Here is a 19,459-nt window from a genome sequence, read left to right as displayed (position 1 = left end):
TGGTGAAGAAAAAGCCCTTCACAACAGTTGGCCAGATCAGAAACACTGTCCAGGAGGTAGATGTTTGTGTTTCAAAGTCAACAATCAAAAGAAGACTTCTCCATCGTGAATGTAGAGGGTTCACCACAAGATGGAAACCTTTGGTGAGCCTCGTAAACAGGAAGACAAGATTAGAATTTGCCAAACAACACCTAAAAAAGCCGTTATAATTCTGGAAGAACATCCTCTGGACAGATGAGACCAAGATCAACTTGTACCACAGTGATGGGAAGAGAAGAGTGTGGAGAAGGAAAGGAACTGCTCATGATCCACAACATACCACCTCATCAGTGAAGCATGGTGGTGGTAGTGTCATAGTGTGGACATGTATGGCTGCCAATGGAACTGGTTCCCTTGTGTTTATTGATGATGTAACTGCTGACAAAAGCAGCAGGATGAATTCTGAAGTGTTTCCAGCAATATTATCTGCTCATATTCAGCCAAATGCTTCAGAACTCATTGGACGGCGCTTCACAGTGCAGATGGAAAATGACCCAAAGCAAACTGCAAAAGCAACCAAAGAGTTTTTTAAGGCAAATATGGAATGTTATCAGTCAATCACCTGACCTGAATCTGATTGAGCATGATTTCACTTGCTGGAGACCAAAATGAAGGGAAAATGCCCCAAGAACAAGCAGGATCTCAAGAGCGTGTCAGTAGAGGCCTGACAGAGCATCACCAGGGATGAAACCCAGTGTCTGGTGATGTCTATGCCTTCCAGACTTCAGGCTGGAATTGACTGCAAAGGATTTGTAACCAAGTATTAAACAATGAAAGTTTGATTTATGATTGTTTAGTTTGTCCAATTACTTTTGGTCCCCTAAAAAGTGGGAGGCACATATAGAAAGTGTTGTAATTCCTACACCGTCCACTTGATTTGGATGTAAATCCCCTCAAATTAAAGCTGAAAGTGTACCGTTAGAGCACATCTTGTTCGTTTCATTTCAAATCCATTGTAGTGGTGTATAGAGCCAAAATAAAGAGAACTGTGCCGATGTCCAAATATTTATGGGCCTAACTGTTTGTCGTCCGAAATTTGAAAAACTTTTTTGATCCAAAATTTGACAAAAACGTCATACTGTACTATGTCGTCCAAAAATTAGAATTTATTTTCAGAAATTTCTTTTGGTCCAAAATTTGACAAAAACGTCATAATATACTATGTTTTCCAAAATTTGACAGATTTTTAAAAAAAAATGTTTTGGTCTAAAAAAGCATCATAGGTCGTCCGAAATTTGACTAAACGTAATACTATACTATGTTGTCCAACTTTGACAACTTTTGAGAAAAAACTAATTTGGTCCAAGATTTTAAAAAACGTCTTACTATGCTATGTCGTCCAAAATTTTTACAATTTTTTGAAAAACTTTTATGGTTCGAAAAAAGCGTCATACGTCGTCTGAAATTTCACCAAAACGTAATACTTTACTATGTCGTCCAACTTTGACAACGTTTGAGAAAAAAAGAAATTTGTTCAAAATTTTGAAAAACCGTCATACTATATACTATGTTGTCCAAAATTTGACAATTTTTTGGAAATACATTATTTGGTCTAAAAAAGCATCATAGGTCGTCTGAAATTTGACTAAAACGTAATACTATAATATGTCGTCCAACTTTGACAACTTCTGAGAAAAAAGAAATTTGGTCCATAATTTGAAAAAACGTCATACTATACTATGTCGTCCAAAATTTGACAATTTTTTTGAAATACATTATTTGGTCTAAAAAAGCATCATATGTCGTCCGCAATTTGACTAAAACATAATACTATACTATGACATCCAAATTGGACAACTTTTGAGAAAAAAAAGAATTTGGTCCAAATTTTGAAAAAACTTCATACTATACTATGTCGTCCAAAATGTGACAATTTTTTTGAAAAACATTTTTTGGTCTAAAAAAGCATCATAGGTCGTCCGAAATTTGACTAATACGTAATACTATACTATGTTGTCCAACTTTGACAACTTTTGAGAAAAAACAAATTTGGTCCAAAATTTTAAAAAACGTCATACTATATACTATGTTGTCCAAAATTTGACCATTTTTTTGAAATACATTATTTGGTCTGAAAAAGCATCATACGTCGTCCGAAATTTGACTAATACGTAATACTATACAATATCGGCCAACTTTTGAGAAAGAAAAGAAATTTGGTCCAAAATTTGAAAAAAACGTCATACTATACTATGTCGTCCAAAATTGTAAAAAAAAATGTAAAAAAAATTTTTGGTCTAAAAAGGCGTCATATGTCGTCTGAAATTTGACTAAAACGCAATACTATACTATGTCGTCCTAATTGGACAACTTTTGAGAAAAAAAAGAATTTGGTCAAAATTTTGAAAAAACATCATACTATACTATGTCGTCAAAAATAAGACAATTTTTTTGAAAAAAATTTTTTTGGTCTAAAAAAGCAATATAGGTCGTCCGAAATTTGACTAAAACAACTTTGACAACTTTTGAGAAAAAACAAATTTGGTCCAAAATTTGAAAAAACGTCATACTATACTATGTCGTCCAAAATTTGACAATTTTTTGGAAAAACTTTTATGGTTCGAAAAAAGCGTCATACGTCGTCTGAAATTTCACCAAAACGTAATACTTTACTATGTCGTCCAACTTTGACAACGTTTGAGAAAAAAAGAAATTTGTTCAAAATTTGAAAAAACGTCATACTATACTATGTCGTCCAAAATGTGAAATTTTTTTTGAAAAACATTTTTTGGTCTAAAAAAGCATCATATGTCGTCCGCAATTTGACTAAAACATAATACTATACTATGACATCCAAATTGGACAACTTTTGAGAAAAAACTAATTTCGTCCAAAATTTGATAAAACGTCATACTATACTATGTCGTCCAAAATTGTAAAAAAAAATTGAAAAACATTTTTTGGTCTAAAAAGGCGTCATATGTCGTCCGAAATTTGACTAAAACGTAATACTATACTATGTCGTCCAAATTGGACAACTTTTGAGAAAAAAAAGAATTTGGTCAAAATTTTGAAAAAACATCATACTTTACTATGTCGTCAAAAATAAGACCATTTTTTTGAAAAACATTTTTTTGGTCTAAAAAAGCATCATAGGTCGTCCGAAATTTGACTAAAACGTAATACTATACTATGTTGTCCAACTTTGACAACTTTTGAGAAAAAACAAATTTGGTCCAAAATTTGAAAAAACGTCATACTATACTATGTCGTCCAAAATTTGACAATTTTTTTGAAAAACTATTATGTTCGAAAAAAGCGTCATACGTCGTCTGAAATTTCACCAAAACGTAATACTTTGCTATGTCGTCCAACTTTGACAATGTTTGAGAAAAAAAGAAATTTGGTTACATTTTTGAAAAACCGTCATACTACACTATGTTGTCCAAAATTTGACAATTTTTTTGAAATACATTATTTGGTCTAAAAAAGCATCATAGGTCGTCCGAAATTTGACTAAAACGTAATACTATACTATGTTGTCCAACTTTGACAACTTTTGAGAAAAAACAAAGTTGGTCCAAAATTTGAAAAAACGTCATACTATACTATGTTGTCCAAAATTTGACAATTTTTTTGAAATACATTATTTGGTCTAAAAAAGCATCATATGTCGTCCGCAATTTGACTAAAACATAATACTATACTATGACATCCAAATTGGACAACTTTTGAGAAAAAAAAGAATTTGGTCCAAATTTTGAAAAAACTTCATACTATACTATGTCGTCCAAAATGTGACAATTTTTTTGAAAAACATTTTTTGGTCTAAAAAAGCATCATAGGTCGTCCGAAATTTGACTAATACGTAATACTATACTATGTTGTCCAACTTTGACAACTTTTGAGAAAAAACAAATTTGGTCCAAAATTTTAAAAAACGTCATACTATATACTATGTTGTCCAAAATTTGACCATTTTTTTGAAATACATTATTTGGTCTGAAAAAGCATCATACGTCGTCCGAAATTTGACTAATACGTAATACTATACAATATCGGCCAACTTTTGAGAAAAAAAAGAAATTTGGTCCAAAATTTGAAAAAAACGTCATACTATACTATGTCGTCCAAAATTGTAAAAAAAAATGTAAAAAAAAATTTTGGTCTAAAAAGGCGTCATATGTCGTCCGAAATTTGACTAAAACGCAATACTATACTATGTCGTCCTAATTGGACAACTTTTGAGAAAAAAAAGAATTTGGTCAAAATTTTGAAAAAACATCATACTATACTATGTCGTCAAAAATAAGACAATTTTTTTGAAAAAAAATTTTTTGGTCTTAAAAAAGCATCATAGGTCGTCCGAAATTTGACTAAAACAACTTTGACAACTTTTGAGAAAAAACAAATTTGGTCCAAAATTTGAAAAAACGTCATACTATACTATGTCGTCCAAAATTTGACAATTTTTTGGAAAAACTTTTATGGTTCGAAAAAAGCGTCATACGTCGTCTGAAATTGCACCAAAACGTAATACTTTACTATGTCTTCCAACTTTGACAACGTTTGAGAAAAAAAGAAATTTGTTCAAAATTTGAAAAAACGTCATACTATACTATGTCGTCCAAAATGTGAAATTTTTTTTGAGTAACATTTTTTGGTCTAAAAAAGCATCATATGTCGTCCGCAATTTGACTAAAACATAATACTATACTATGACATCCAAATTGGACAACTTTTGAGAAAAAAAAGAATTTGGTCCAAATTTTGAAAAAACGTCATACTATACTATGTCGTCCAAAATTTGACAATTTTTTTGAAAAACATTTTTTGGTCTAAAAAAGCATCATAGGTCGTCCGAAATTTGACTAATACGTAATACTATACTATGTTGTCCAACTTTGACAACTTTTGAGAAAAAACTAATTTGGTCCAAAATTTGAAAAAACGTCATACTATACTATGTCGTTCAAAATTGTAAAAAAAAAATTTGAAAAACTTTTTTGGTTCGAAAAAAGCGTCATACGTCGTCCGAAGTTTGACTAAAACGTAATACTATACTATGTTGTCCAACTTTGACAACGTTTTAGAAAAAAAGAAATTTGGTAAAAATTTGGAAAAACCGTCATACGTCGTCCAAAATTAGATTTTTTTTTAGAAATACATTATTTTGTCTAAAAAAGTGTCATACGTCATCCGAAATTTGACTAATACGTAATACTATACTATGTCGTCCAAAATTAGATTTTTTTTCGGACAAAACCTTTTGGTCCAAAATTTGACAAAAACGTCATATTTTACTATGTCGTTTAAATTTTGACAAAAATGTCATACTTTTCTATGTCGTTGAAAATATTTTTTGTCCAAAATTTGACAAAAAAGTCTACACATGGCTAAATAAAGCAAGCTACCATAAATGTCTTCCATTGAGTTACATAAGTAATGTTAATGTTTGTAGTTCACAATATGGAGTCTAACTGGCCCATGGCTGGTGTAATGGTAGTAGTAGCACTCTCGCCTTTGCAGCAAGAAAAGGTTCCTAGGTTCCTGGTTTCAAACCCTGGTTGGAACAAAGGCCTTTCTGCAAGGAGTTTGCATGTTCTCCCGGTTTCCCCGGCTTCCTCCCACAGTTCGAAAAAGCATGCAATGGTTACAGGTATTCTATGTGTTACAGGTAGCTTATCACCACCAATGAGAATGTGTTCATTAATAATGGGTAATTTGTAAAGCCATTTGGGTGTCTAGAAAAGCACTCTAGAAATGTAATATAATAATAATAATAATCTGCAGACCTTGAATGAGGCCTTTGCACAGCAGCCATTCTGACTTGTCACAGTGGGGAAAATCACAGGTGCAAATAATCAAATGAATGATGTGCTTTTTCTGCTAAAACATGTAAAACTGGCTGCTGTGCAGAGGGCCCACTGAGCCACAGCTTCTGTGTTTGTGTGTGAGTCGATCACATGCAGTTTCCTCAGGGACTCAGCTCTCTTATAAAGAATTTCTCACCTCTTTGGTAATTTATGTGTTGTAGCAAAGACCCGCTAGACCCCGACCCCCCCCCCCCCCAGCCATACCTTCTTTCCACAATAAAACACTAACTCTACAGCCTTAACTGCCCACATGTGCATGATCAGGATGTTCAGCAGGTGGAACAGTTCAAATATCTCGGTACAGTTACTGACAATAAGCTGTTGTTTGAGTTTCAGGTTGACACTGTTTGCAGAAAAGCCCGTCAGTGCATCAGTGTTGACTCCACCTTCATGAACATGTTTTTACTACTGTTTAATTGAGGTAATCCCCTGTGTTCTTTTCAGTTTTTAAGAAAGTCAAGTCAATGTCGCTGAATCTGAGCCGCTGTCGGGACAAATTCACTCAGCTTTCTGGTCGTAGGTTGGTTCAGTTTATTAAAATGCGGGACAAACAGGTTCAAGATGTCTGAATTTCTGGTTACGTTTAGGGCCCAGATTTGAATTGTGGTTAAGTTAGGATTAGGGTTAGGGTTAGGCATTAACTCGTAATGATCAAGGTGAGAGATAACACTTTGTTAAACTGTCTAATGAACGGATGTCCTTAAATGGATAGCTGCACAAACCTGTGTGTGTGTGTAATAAGTGTACAGACCTGGTCTGATCAACATGTGGCTCCTGTCTGAGGCCAAGAGTAGAGAAGGAAAATATCGTCTTTCCATTTCTGATTTTCATGACACACTCTCCCAAAATCACACATGTGGTTATTGGACTATTATTCACATCTTTCCATGTGAGCTTATACATAATGACAGTTTATAATGTGCATACAGAATTATATGTTTGATATTTCCCCACTAAACCATGTCGCTTCCTGCCAGACTGTAACTACAAAAGAATCTCACACAGAGAAACTTTTATCTTTCTGTGGTCCAAAGAGTTGCTTTGTAAAATGAACCAATCAGTTTGTTTTGTTTAGAATCTAACGCAGCTTCTCAAACACTCCACTTTATTCAACATTTTTGATGAATGCTTAACTCACCATATCCAGTCTGGGACACCAGTTCAGCAGCTCCTCCTATGGGCTTGGTGAAAACTCCCACAATGCCTTTCCCTACTCCAGAGATGACTCCTTTGGCTTTGCTACCAGCTGAACTCTCCACCTCCCAGCTCCTTTGGAAGTTCTGCATGGGCTGGTCCACAATGCCAGCAATTGCTCCTGCAAGACACGGGACGACTTCTTTACCCTGCTTATGTACTTTTTAGCAAACAGAAAGTCTCTGAAGATGCACACAGAACTGAAAACGTCTTTTGTGGAGAGTCCAAAGTGTCAACACAACAGTGCTGTCATTATTTTGCCCAAAGCATGGGAAGATATGAACATTTCCCAAAAATGATTACCATAACATATTGCAATGATTGTAAAAAATATGCTTTAATATACATTTTACTTTTATAGATTCTTAAATGGCAACAGGCGGAGCCTTCTGTCCGCACGCAACCTTCATTTGGTTTGTATCTGTACGCTTTCACAAAATGTGCACAAACTTAAAACAAGATGGACAAGCTCCCCCTTGTGGCGCTTCAAACCACCACAACTAGGACTGTATGTTGACGAGCTTGATGGCATTTTCAAGTCTCTTAAATTAAATATTACAATTTCCCTTATTCACAATGATTGTCTCAAGTCACTGTGAGTGCCTTTTATTGTGAAAATGCTAAGTCGCATGTTGTCTCATCCCTATTTTGCCCTAAAGGAAATATGTGAACGTTCATGCAATTTACGACACAGATGTTGTGATTTACTGCGCATCTGAGAAATTATAATCCACTGTAACCCAGAGATGTGAGCAGCTGTTTGGTTTCAGTGACAATACGCTCAGACTTGAATTTAACAGCCCTCTGGGTGTTTATGGAGTCCCTGCTGTGCTGTCTCCACTGCTCCCTCTCCAAAGACCTCTGGAACAGTGTGTGTGTGTGTGTGTGTGTGTGTGTGTGTGTGTGTGTGTGTGTGTGTGTGTGTGTGTGTGTGTGTGTGTGTGTGTGTTTGTGTGGGGGTGTGTGTGTGTGTGTGTGTGTGTGTGTCATGGCCTTTGGACTGCAGGTGAAATGTGTGTGGGCAGAACATATTTCAATACCTATTGTTCAATGTGATTTTGAAGCCAGAAGATTATATATCAGGCTTCAAAACTAAAAAAGGTAATAACACGAAAAGACTGGCACATTTATTGCTCAATTTTAAACATAAGCATTTCTTAGCAATTCATGTATTACTTGCAACATGTTTTATTCTTTTGGATGAAAGCCAACAGTGTGATCACATCATGTTTAGTAGCAACTACTTTGTGTTGCTTGGAACAAAATGGTGCAACTGTCAGCACTGTTTCTGTTTTCTTTTGTGCCATTTCTCATCAAACCATTTCTTTTGGATTATTGATGTACACAAAACAGTGTGACAGACTGTGTGCATGTCTGCACGTACCTAACAAGCTGATGCCGAGTCGTGACAGTCCCTGCCTCAGTCCGTCCCCGAGGCTCTCCGGCAGCTGTCGCCTCCACTCCTCTTGCCGAGTGTAGTGCTCCTCATCCAGAGACAGACGGTCCATGTTCCTCGCCAGACTAGTTGCCAAGTTGGTGATGGATGTCAGCGTACCTGAACACAAAACTCAGTGTTTTAGTGTGTCACAGCACCCCACGATACTCAGATTAGACAAGGGGCAACTATAATTCATGGTTTTCAGAATGTAATAATTTGGATATTTGCATGATACGTTGACGGTTGTGAATTCAGTGATTCATGTACGTTTCATTCAGTAAACACACAGCTCTCAAAGTTTATGCAGACAATCCAAGTGCCATCGAGGTACAAGAATGGCACTTGAAAGAATATAGTGTATTCATTGGTCCAGACTGCAATGTCAGAAAGATCATTGCAGTCTTCAGTCTTATCTTTGACCAGTGATTTTATTCTATTTTGTTTTGTTTTTATTCTATTTGACTGTTTAATTCTTCTGGTTTGATGATGTTTTCCTTCGTTTATGTCTGGTGCTGTATGGGTCGAATGGTTCCAGCCCGGTTGAGCTCAAGAAGCCATGATTCTGAACACTGATACTGTTACCTTTTGAGATATGTTTGACGAAGGAGGTTGTCCCCCGGGAAACTCCGCTCACAAAGGCTCCAGGTCCTCGGGTCAGACCCTCATATGGCAGACGGAAGAAGTCCGACACACCGTTACCGATGCTCCGCACCAGACTGGCAGGACTGCCAAGGATCTCCAGTGAACCCACCACCCAACCTGAGACAAAGGAACAGCACAGGATGTCACATCTGTGAATAATAACACCGCAGATCTGCAGCCTGGAAGCTCATTCACGTGGCCAATTCTGTTCTGAAGTTGGAACATTGAATTTGTTTGATCGTCTAAAGCTGAGAGCTTGATTTTGTATTAATGTACCTTTTCATGCTGACAAGCCCAAACTACGTTTGAGTGTATCAAGTCTACATTTCATAAATGCTATAGGACGTTTGGCCCACAGTGGCTTCTTTGTCTTCTTTCTGTTGTCTGGAGAAACTTTTCTCTTTCACTTGAGCTTCACAAGAGAAAATTGGCCTGGAAGCAAATGTTTAAATAAATCAGCTGTGACTGTATTGTCTTTGGAGATAGCCATGATGTAAAACATAATGTATACAACATACTGTACAAACGAGTTCTGCAATGAAGAGAAATAAAAGTTAAATACATGTGGAACTCTAAGGAGACCATTCAACATTCAAGCCCCTTGAGTAAACTCACTGTCATTATCTTCTACGTGCCAAAAACAGCTTAGAGTGTAGGGTTCTCCCAATCTAAACAACAGAATAACAGCGATGTTTGACATTATGGTGTTTCACACTGTGTTATTTCTGTAAGAAATAATACATTGTAATAATATAATAAAACAAAGACTCCCTGACACATGCGTACTGTACACACTCCGCTATAAAATCACACCATGTGACACCGCAAGATTTACAGTCTCCACTCTCCCGTCTCACCTCTCTAATTCATCTCTAGATAATAAGGATCATTGATATTTATGCACTGAAAATTGGATCACAAAAATCAGATGGCCATTTCTCAACACACTGTTCTTATTCGCTGTCAATCTGCTCTTGAGTGATGGAGTCTAATGGTAGGTAACCAACTCCAGTGAGGACAAGTGGTCATTTCTGTTTTACATGGTCTCCCAGTTGTGGTTTGGATAAAGCATAAAGTCCTGACAGGAGCTGATGTTTACAGGCCTGAGTCATGCTTTTTAAGACGCACACACTGGAGTGTACGCCTTTTAATATCCATATGTCCGTAAGTCTTTGCATGTGCAGACCATTGATGTATGCCTGTGGGTGTATGTGTGACTGTAGCACCGTACATCCTATTGCTAATCAGTCCCAGAATGCAGTTCTTCCAGGAGTCCCTCTCTCCTTGATGACTCAGGAAGATGAGAACATGGTGAGGTGATGTGTTGAAATACGAGCAGAAATGAGGGCTCTAACGAGAGACAGCGGGAAGGAAGCATCTGGCCACAACTGTGAATTCTGCTATGGAAATGTCTCACTTAAATCAGACCATGTGTGGAGTCTTTGACTAGACTGGAGGACAATGCAGGAGAGGGGTATGGTGCCTGATAAGTCAGGCTTAGGACCTAGTGGCTATTCACGGATTAACTATATCTTCCAACCTACACACACACACACACACAGTATGTGAAGCATGAGTCAAACTTTATGAGAGCACACTAAATTATGACAATACAAAAATCTAAATCTTTCTGGGGCTTCCAGTCAGTCAGGTGTTTTTGGTTTTGCAGCTCAATTGTTTTACGGCACTTCCTGCCACAAAGCAACAGGAGCTCCCCCTCACGGGAGCAATCATTTTAAAAGCTCAACACTGGACATAGAAGGAATAAATTATAGAATTTCTCACTAAAGCACAAATCATGATATTCTTCTGCAAATACTGTATATCTAGCATTTTGTAACTATTGAGAATATATATATATAAAAACACACTCTGCTTGGTGTGCAGGATAAATTACATGTCAACATGTGAATGTGTCTGTTTTTGTAGAATGACTCTTTGTCCTTGACCTACCAGCTCTGAAAAGGGCTCCGGCAGCGTAGTGCATGGCCAGAGCATGGACCAGCTGCCTGGCTGTGGTGAACAGTGGCCCTCTCTCAAACAGAGAGAAGGAGAGTGGAGTGTGATCTGACGCGATGTAGAGCTTCAGGGAGGCATGGATGCTGACCAGCAGGTTGATCGGCTGGAGGGTCAGCCGATGAAGCTGCACAGGGGTGACCAACGCCTGCATCGCCTGGAGCACCTGGATGACGACACCACAACATTAGTCACAGGAAAAACAGTTTCATTTCATCATTACATTATGAGGAAAGTACCATAATTACATGACACTCTTGACTAAGGATTGATCTTGAACTAAAGTGACTCCAGTCAGCTTCATCCGAGCTAATTTAAGAATAAAGAGATTATGATTAGTTCACCTGCTCAGGTATGATGGGGGCTGATAGAGGATCTTTGCTCCTGTGTCTCTCTACTATAGCTGGAGCCATAGCTCTGTCAGGGATGTAAGTGTAGAATAAGGTCCTGATGTAGTAAACAAAGGTGTCTTCAAGGTAGACTCTGGCAGGCTGGAGCTGGAAGGTGACCTAAAGAGAGTGTACACAAGGCGATAATGAGATAGCTGCATATTTGTGATCGTTAATAAGGGAATAAATCGAAGTAATGTAAAACACATATTCATACTAGTACAGAGGGGATATACTTGCTGGTATGAGAGAGATACAATGCAGGCAAGTGGTGTGACAGTGTAGTGTGATACTTATTGTAGCAAATGTGTAAAAGTAGCACAACAGACAGCAGCAGTGTCAGACAAAGGAAATGCAAATAAAAACAAACAAAGGAATGAAATCCAACCTCCTCCAAAGTGCGTTTGTCTCCAGCCAGCGTCACCCTGATCTGCAAGAAACAAGAGCGCTTGAACTCCTCCAGGGCTTCAGGTGACTCTGCTGGGTTGGCATCTCTGTTCCACAGACCGCCGGCATCAGCGACCACTCTCTGATCCTGGCACAGCAGCACAGGGAAGTGGAAACTTGCTCGGTTATAAAGCTGGTTGTCCACTTGCAGACTGGAGCAGCAGACCTCGATGAGAGAGCTTTCAGACATCAGAGCTGAGATGGGAGTGAGGTCCACGTCAGGGTCGACTGCCTGCTCCAGGGGAAGGGAGGCAGGTGCAGGAGCCAGGCTGAAGAGCAGCTTAGTTAACGTGAGTCTCAACAGCTCCACGGAACCAGAGGGACTCGTGATGTCATCACACAATGCCACACTGGTCTCACTCAACAGGACTCTGAAGGACAACTTGGGGGTCCTAAAAGAAAATCAGAAATGAATATTATAAAAGTACTGTATGATATGTTGAAATAAAACACAGTGTAGTTTCACTCGTAACTTGTACTTAAGTTATGTTTCTTAACAATAATATACCAGTCCAATCTTAATGAAGTCTTGTGCTGATGATGTTTCATGACTTACCCACCACCAGCAGAGAACTTTAATCTGATCTTATCTGATGTCTTTTGTTTACATTTACCTCATTTGTGATTATCTTAATTTAAAGTTTTGCCAAAATGTTGCTTTGTTTTGATGTAATGGAACAAAACAGTAATATGGAGGCCCCCGAGACTTAAACACAATGCAACAGTTAACAAAACAAAACACAACCAAACACTGAAAAGATGGCAAAATAAATTTTGCCCAGAGACATAATGAAGAGTTGCAGAGCTGAGACACACTCACTTTATTCTAAACTCATTCATGTCATCAAATATTTGATTTCCTTCTCATGTCATTCAATACAACATAAGTAGGTTTTAGTGCCCTCCTGTGGTGAAAATTAGGACTTTTTCTTCATGTGAAAGCTGCTGCATGAAAAGTGAACTGCTCACAATAATTATAATAATTATGTATATAATTATTAGCAGTTATAATTAATAATAAGTGTTAAATCTTAATGTTATGATCAAAAACATGCACAGTTTTTCTTTTATGGTTTAAACATACATTAAACATGTAGGAAGCAGGAACACAACACATACCTGCTGTTGGTTACAGTGTCCACACTGCCCTCTGGTGCCAGATATAAAACCAGGGTACCTCTCTCATGCACCACATCTACATAGAGACACCCAAAGCCTGGCAGGAACACCACCTGCACAGCAATAGATTACAAAAGCAGGTTAAGACACAGAGTTTGAGGAGGTAAGGAATCCATTCACAAAACCATAGCTCGGCTCAGGGCTCTTCACATTTCAAGTGTTTTATTTTATTATTTTTAAAGCATACATGTGTCTGACTTTAACCTCCACCACTCCAGGTCCAGAATTATCAGACCCTCAGGTTACGATGGGAAACAGATCCCTACTGAACACTTTGCTGAGCAGTCATAACAAGTCTGACCTCTCACCTCTTACCCCTGCTACAAAGGTCAGACTCATACCTCGCAGTAACCAGAGATACACAGCCTCCACCTCAACCTCAACCTGCAGCTGGCTAGACACAACATCAAACATTAGACACACTACTCTTTCACATCTTGCTTACTTCACACTATTACACTGACCAAAGGAAAATACTCAGGTTAGCTCAGCACTCACCCCCAGTGGTCATGCATTCACTATCGAAGTAAGATTAAAAACAAACGTGTTGGACAGAATACACTGAAAACAATGCCCAAAGACAACTTTAGAGGGACAAAAATGTGGACATCTGTGATCACTGGAACAGAAGTGATTACATCCATGATGATCTACACGAACAAGGTTATAAAAAAAGCTGTAACGCCACAGCTTGCTTAGTTTTGTCTTGCTGTATTTAACAAGGCTCCGCGTGGTGAGGCGTTGTCTGAAGTGCAACTGGAGTGTGAGGCTTTCGCAGAGATCGGAGAGGGTACAAGAGCATCACCGGGCTGCTGTACATGAACTGACATGCAGGAGCAGGACTGGCTTCACATTAAAAGGAAGTGGAACACTGCCAAATACAGAAGGTACAGCACTGACTGTCCTCAAGAAATGACACCACTGTGAATGACATGTGCTGTACATGTGCATATTTGTTTTACCTGAGTGCCAACGCAGTTGATATCTATGGGGTCAGTCCAGTCGGTGTTGCTGTGGCTTGTGGTGGTTTTCAGCAGCAGTGACGGAAGCATCTCTCTTTGACTGCATTCTGGGAAACTGGACAAGTGGTGGTAGAGCTCGTGGTGCAGGGAACAATTAGCAGGCAGAGGACGGCAGAACACCTCAGTCTTTGGCGTTTCTGTGAAGCATAAGCAAAAATATTGTGAATGAGTGAAAAATACTTGTCAGAGAAAGGATCGAATCCAGTTAAAGCGTGCTATTCTTACCTTTAACAGTTTCTTTCAACAGCAGTGGGATAGGACACTTATTGTGGATCAGCAAGCGAGGACAGGGATCCTCATTAAGGGTGATGTACGTCACACCGAGGTGTTCGTGATATGTCAATACCAAGGGTCTGCAAATACATTTCATAGGAAGCTTATATTCCAATGCTTTCTCATCAAATACAGATAGAATCCAGTGACATGTTCCACATCACGTTAATGCAACAGTAGGTCTGTTTGTATTCACTGTCAGAGAGTCAGAGCCCGAACAGGAATGAGTCACACAGTTACTCTGTGTGTGTTTGTGACTGTTTAAGACACCACATACTGTATTAGTGCATAGTCATGCAGTAAATGGATAAGATGGGATGGCTAAACAAAAGACCAAAACAGAACAGTTTGAGTGCAAGAAATTACTGGGCATTAACCTAATTGTCACTCCGTTTGGAAGATTATTGAAAAAGACACCTGATAAGACTAACATAGTTGATGAGACCAAGAGAGAAGTAGTCAAAATGTCAGGGAAATATAACAAAAGCAAAAGAAATTGAAAAAAGTAAGACATTAAAAAGACTATCAATTGCACAAGACAAGCTGAAAGATTGACGATGGAAATGTTGAGGGCATTTCTCCTTTTGCTCCATCTCCAGTGTTTAACAAGCTGTGACTAGCTACAGAGCCTCCCTGCTTGATGTCTTGTGCCAGCTGTGGTTCAAACCCCTGCTCTAAATGGACTGTCACAGCCAGCAACCCAAAAACGCTCCACTTCACCCACCTGCTGCTAAGGCCAACCTCAGAGCACAGTTCCCCAGGAACAGACAAACTCTGCCTGGGGAAGTCTGGTCGAATGGGAGTGGGGAGGCTCCATGCTGCAGATCCAACTCCAGCATCAGGCCTGGGAAACAAGCTGAAGAGCATGTGTCTGAGTGGTAGAGGGTACACCACCTTTCCCAGGACGCTGGTTTGGAGGAGGTCCCAGCACGGCACAGAGCCGGGCTTGGCCAGGGACGAGTTTTCAGAGGGAGCCAGGCTGAACACGGCTGTCTCTGGTATCTCACAGGCCTGGGGAAAAGACATCATATAAACATGTTGACAAAGCAGTGGAGAGCAGAGAAAACAGAGGAAGATAAAGTAATCCAAAAAGAAGACCGAGAAGGAAAAAGCAAACAAAAAAAACGAAAACACAGAGGTGAGGAGAGCAAATGGGAACAAATGACGGGGTGGATAAATATTGCGTTAGAATATGGGATGGGACATAAAGGCAAAGAAGAAAAGAGAGACAGAAGACCAAAGTTATTATTCAAAAGATACATGGTAAAACCACACTGTTATTGTCCTCTCCTCTTTCTCCCACTGAGCTGAGCACTAAATTGGTAGCAGAGAAACCCCGCTGTGCTGGTTTAGCAGCCAGTGAGCAGTGGGTAGTTGGGGACTATGTGGATTAGGCCATAAGCATGATGAATAAAACAACTAAAAAGGCATTCCTTGCCTTGTTTGTGGTCTGTGTTATTGTTAAGCCCAGCGCCCGCTATTTAGTTTTTAGGCTCTTTTCTTTTTTGTAAGAGTTTTTCAGTCAATTAGTGGCAACTGGCAAGCTCTGCCATCCTTCTTTAAGAGGATCTGAAGGCTCGTTAGATGACATCAGTACATTGTTGCTCTCTTTGGGGACAAGCGGCAGATGAAAGAGAGATGGGAAACCTGCTTTCAATTCTGGGTGTTTGTCTAATGTCCGTGTGAAGTGCCATTGCCACATTGTGAGAAGGCTGGAGAGATGATCTGATGGAAAAGGCCTTGCTCCATCCATCCCTACGATGAGTATGTGTGGTAGTAGTGGTGGTCGGTATGGAAGTGTGCGTAATGTGTGTGGGGAATATCCAGCTTCAGCAGAACAGGGCAGACATGATGCAGGACGCATACACAGCAATATGACATAGAAGCTGTGGGCCCAGGATTTGCTTTAATCCACGTTGTTTTTCGAGAACTGGAAAAAAAGGTCAAGCTGGCAGAACACTGAAGACTGGGCAGATGTTGTGATGTGTGAAATATTTTCCGAGTAGTGCCATTAATTCTAAAATGTTCTAGCAAAAATAATAAACCAGATTTGGTGTGATTGACATAAGATAATAATTGAAAAGTAATCTGAGATATGGAACAATGGCACAAAGCAAGTGTTCATGTGAGCATTTACTGTATGCAGTACATCACCTGATCATCACTTCCCAGTGCGTGGTGAGTCAGCAGAGGTCGGCACTGGATGGCGTAAGGTGTGTTGTTGACGAGAATCGTTCTGTCCTCTATTTGTAGGATCTGGATACCATGTCTCACCGTAGACGACACGCAAAACTGACACATCTACAGGGAAACAACAGTCATTTGGCTGTCGTCTAGAAACGATTTCAAAAAGACTTACAGTCACTTGAAAGATCTGGGTTTCATTTTCAGATGGTGAGATGAAGCGCTAATAAATAACAGAGTTATTAAAGATGCTTCCAAAACAGTTTGAGAACAATGATGCTCATTTGTTATCTGTACAAAATCTACTTTCAGTGAGCAACATCATAACATTATAGCACTGTACTACGACCATGTTCATTATTCAATGGCTTGAGAAGCAACCATTTTTGTTCTGTTCTTTCCCATTTTTACTTTGTAGCATATCATATTATATCAAAACTAGTAAACAGTTTGGTTTTTATTACAGTTGGCTTGTGGCATAAAAACAGCTAATGAATAAAAAAAAGCGGAAAACCACCATGGAATTCAATAAACACACCAAAACATGTAAAATACATTCTGATATTACTGAGTCCACCATTAAAAGCCCAACATGTCATGAAAGCTACCACTTACCACTTTGAAACACACTTTTCAGACTGAGAGCATGTTTCATAAAATGTAAAGTTTGGATTTCGTGTCCCTCACCTTCTGTCTTCCAGGGAAGGCTCCCAGAGTGATGTCTGCCTCTACATATCCCTCCTCATCCAGAATGACCATCTCAGAGCCTGACCCCTCTTTCCATCGAGGGGAAGTTAATTCATGAACCAGTTTCAGTGCTGCAGACTTGTGGACAGTGTTAGTGTGGGGCCAGTAGATGCCAATCTGGAAAGCCTCCTGGAAGATTGGTACGTGGCAGCATGGAGAGGGGGCAGAAGGAAAGAGAGGGGGGAAGAACTCAGAGGTCAAACCACCATCAGTCATTTTAGATAAATGTTTCTATTAAAACTGGCTGTATTTTGATTGCATTTTGGAAAGTCACACGCTGGGGTCAACCGTAGCTGCATTGCCAACAGCACAGCCCAAATTTTTCTGACAATGTCCATGTTCCCAGCAAAAGTGTTCAAACAGTCCTGGCAAGTAAGAGTATACCAAGACCATCACTGGCTATACTGCATATGCAGATGCTTGAGTGACATCTGATTAAGCATCATCGGTGCTCCACCCCAACCTGATCAACGCAGCAGAGACCCCACTCACCACTTCACTTGTTGCACGGTAAATAACAGGTTGCTATGGAAACACAGCTTAATTTGTGTCTGTTTCACAGGCCATTTCAAATGCACCAGTTTTTATTTTGATTCTTTGTGCTGACCCATATCAGCAGTTGTTCTGTGAAATGGTGCCTTCTGTCTTAGTTCTGGATTAGTGGCAGAGAAATGTGTTTGTGTGTGTGTGTTATGTTCCACAGGGGGAAAACCATCTGCAGGCCTCCTCTTCACAAACCAGTGAGAAGAAATGTCTGCAGTATATGCTAACAGTGCTTGGCAGCAGATAAATTATTAGGCAGGCAGGGAATATTGGTGTAATGCAGCTCTGGTGAGTGATCTCAGGTTTTGTTTTTATTAGTCAAGATTGAACTGAGCAAAGAGCTGGTTTCATGAAGGCCGTCATGCCACGGAAATAAAGACTTTCAGATCTTAGTCTTTCAGAAAAAAAAAAGATGTAATTAGTACAAACTGTAATACGAAGATCTCTGTGGATCAAAAAGCAAATTAGGTTTGGACGGTGCACAGCATATGAATGTCTTCCAGAATCAGAATTCGCCAAATTTTGACCTGATTGGAACATTTTGAAGATAAACATTATTGCAGCATGGGTCCTTTCATGTAGCAAAGATTACAAATCTAATTGTTTTAGGGCAAAAAGGGAAATTAAGAACAGAAAATGTGTTTGTCAGAACAAAACAAGATTAGTTTAATGCATTTTGCAGTACAAAGACTTCTAAAGTCTAAGAAAAAAACAACAACTGTGTACTATAGATCTTACTATACTGTTAAAGGCATAGAGATTGTTATTGATAACAATTTCCTTGACAGTAGAAGTGCAAAAAACATGCTACTGATTAATATTAAATTGCATTATAAGGAACTATAGATGTAGATTTTTTGGAGTTTGTCTAAATTTGCATACTTAGTCGTAGTAGTTTTGGTCTTGTGTATCACTTGCAGGATAAATGTAGACAGCCTACCTTGAAGTTGGGTGGTACGATGATTTTGCCAGCTAGTATCTGGAGCACAATGGTTTCTCCCTCAAAAAGCCAGAGGTCCCATTTGGAGTGGTTGGCGAGCAGGGCCCAGGGCAGCAGCTCCACGAGCAGGGTGTTCAGGCCAGACTTCCAGCAGGATAACTTCACCTGCATGGGACTGTCCCACTGAGCTAACGGCTCCAGCGCAGACCTGGGTGAGAAAATACATTACTGTAAAATCACCCTGAGAGCAACAAAATATTATACAGCAACAGGTATGCCAGAAATAAGAAAATAGATAAAAATAGATTAAAAAAATCTGATTTTCAAATTAACAAGTATGTTGAAATTACATCAAATATCCTAGAGATCTTCTAGAAAATGAAACACAAACAAATAGCAACTGGAATGAAGCCATTTACTGCTATTGCTGTGGTTTCGACAAGACTGCAGACATTCTGGACAAACTTGCGCTGTGTTGAGCTTGTTTTAAATATAAGTTGCGGCAGCAGAGCAGTGTGACAGCAAGTGACATTCCAGACATAATGGCTATAACGACATATATACATATAGACAGACATAATGCTACCTGT

General features: G+C 39.1%; 1 protein-coding gene across 1 annotated transcript in view; it reads right to left on the bottom strand.

Moving 5' to 3' along the window:
• The window catches only part of vps13b (vacuolar protein sorting 13 homolog B), a 297,430-nt gene that overhangs the window by 5,321 nt on the left and 272,650 nt on the right, over positions 1-19,459 (bottom strand). The window contains exons 53-65 of the mRNA XM_083910541.1: positions 18,870-19,077; positions 17,327-17,515; positions 16,610-16,756; positions 15,180-15,466; positions 14,408-14,535; positions 14,123-14,319; positions 13,101-13,213; positions 11,923-12,373; positions 11,490-11,654; positions 11,083-11,311; positions 9,070-9,246; positions 8,434-8,604; positions 6,994-7,170 (exon numbers count right to left, since the gene is read on the bottom strand). Coding sequence (XP_083766667.1) covers positions 6,994-7,170; positions 8,434-8,604; positions 9,070-9,246; positions 11,083-11,311; positions 11,490-11,654; positions 11,923-12,373; positions 13,101-13,213; positions 14,123-14,319; positions 14,408-14,535; positions 15,180-15,466; positions 16,610-16,756; positions 17,327-17,515; positions 18,870-19,077 — 2,639 coding nt within the window. The remainder of the gene's footprint in view (positions 1-6,993; positions 7,171-8,433; positions 8,605-9,069; positions 9,247-11,082; positions 11,312-11,489; positions 11,655-11,922; positions 12,374-13,100; positions 13,214-14,122; positions 14,320-14,407; positions 14,536-15,179; positions 15,467-16,609; positions 16,757-17,326; positions 17,516-18,869; positions 19,078-19,459) is intronic.

Source organism: Microchirus variegatus (assembly GCF_963457635.1).
Source record: "Microchirus variegatus genome assembly, chromosome: 1".
NCBI classification, from domain to species: domain Eukaryota; kingdom Metazoa; phylum Chordata; class Actinopteri; order Pleuronectiformes; family Soleidae; genus Microchirus; species Microchirus variegatus.
Note: the sequence above shows the minus strand (reverse complement) of the source record. Positions and strands in the feature narration are given on the sequence as shown.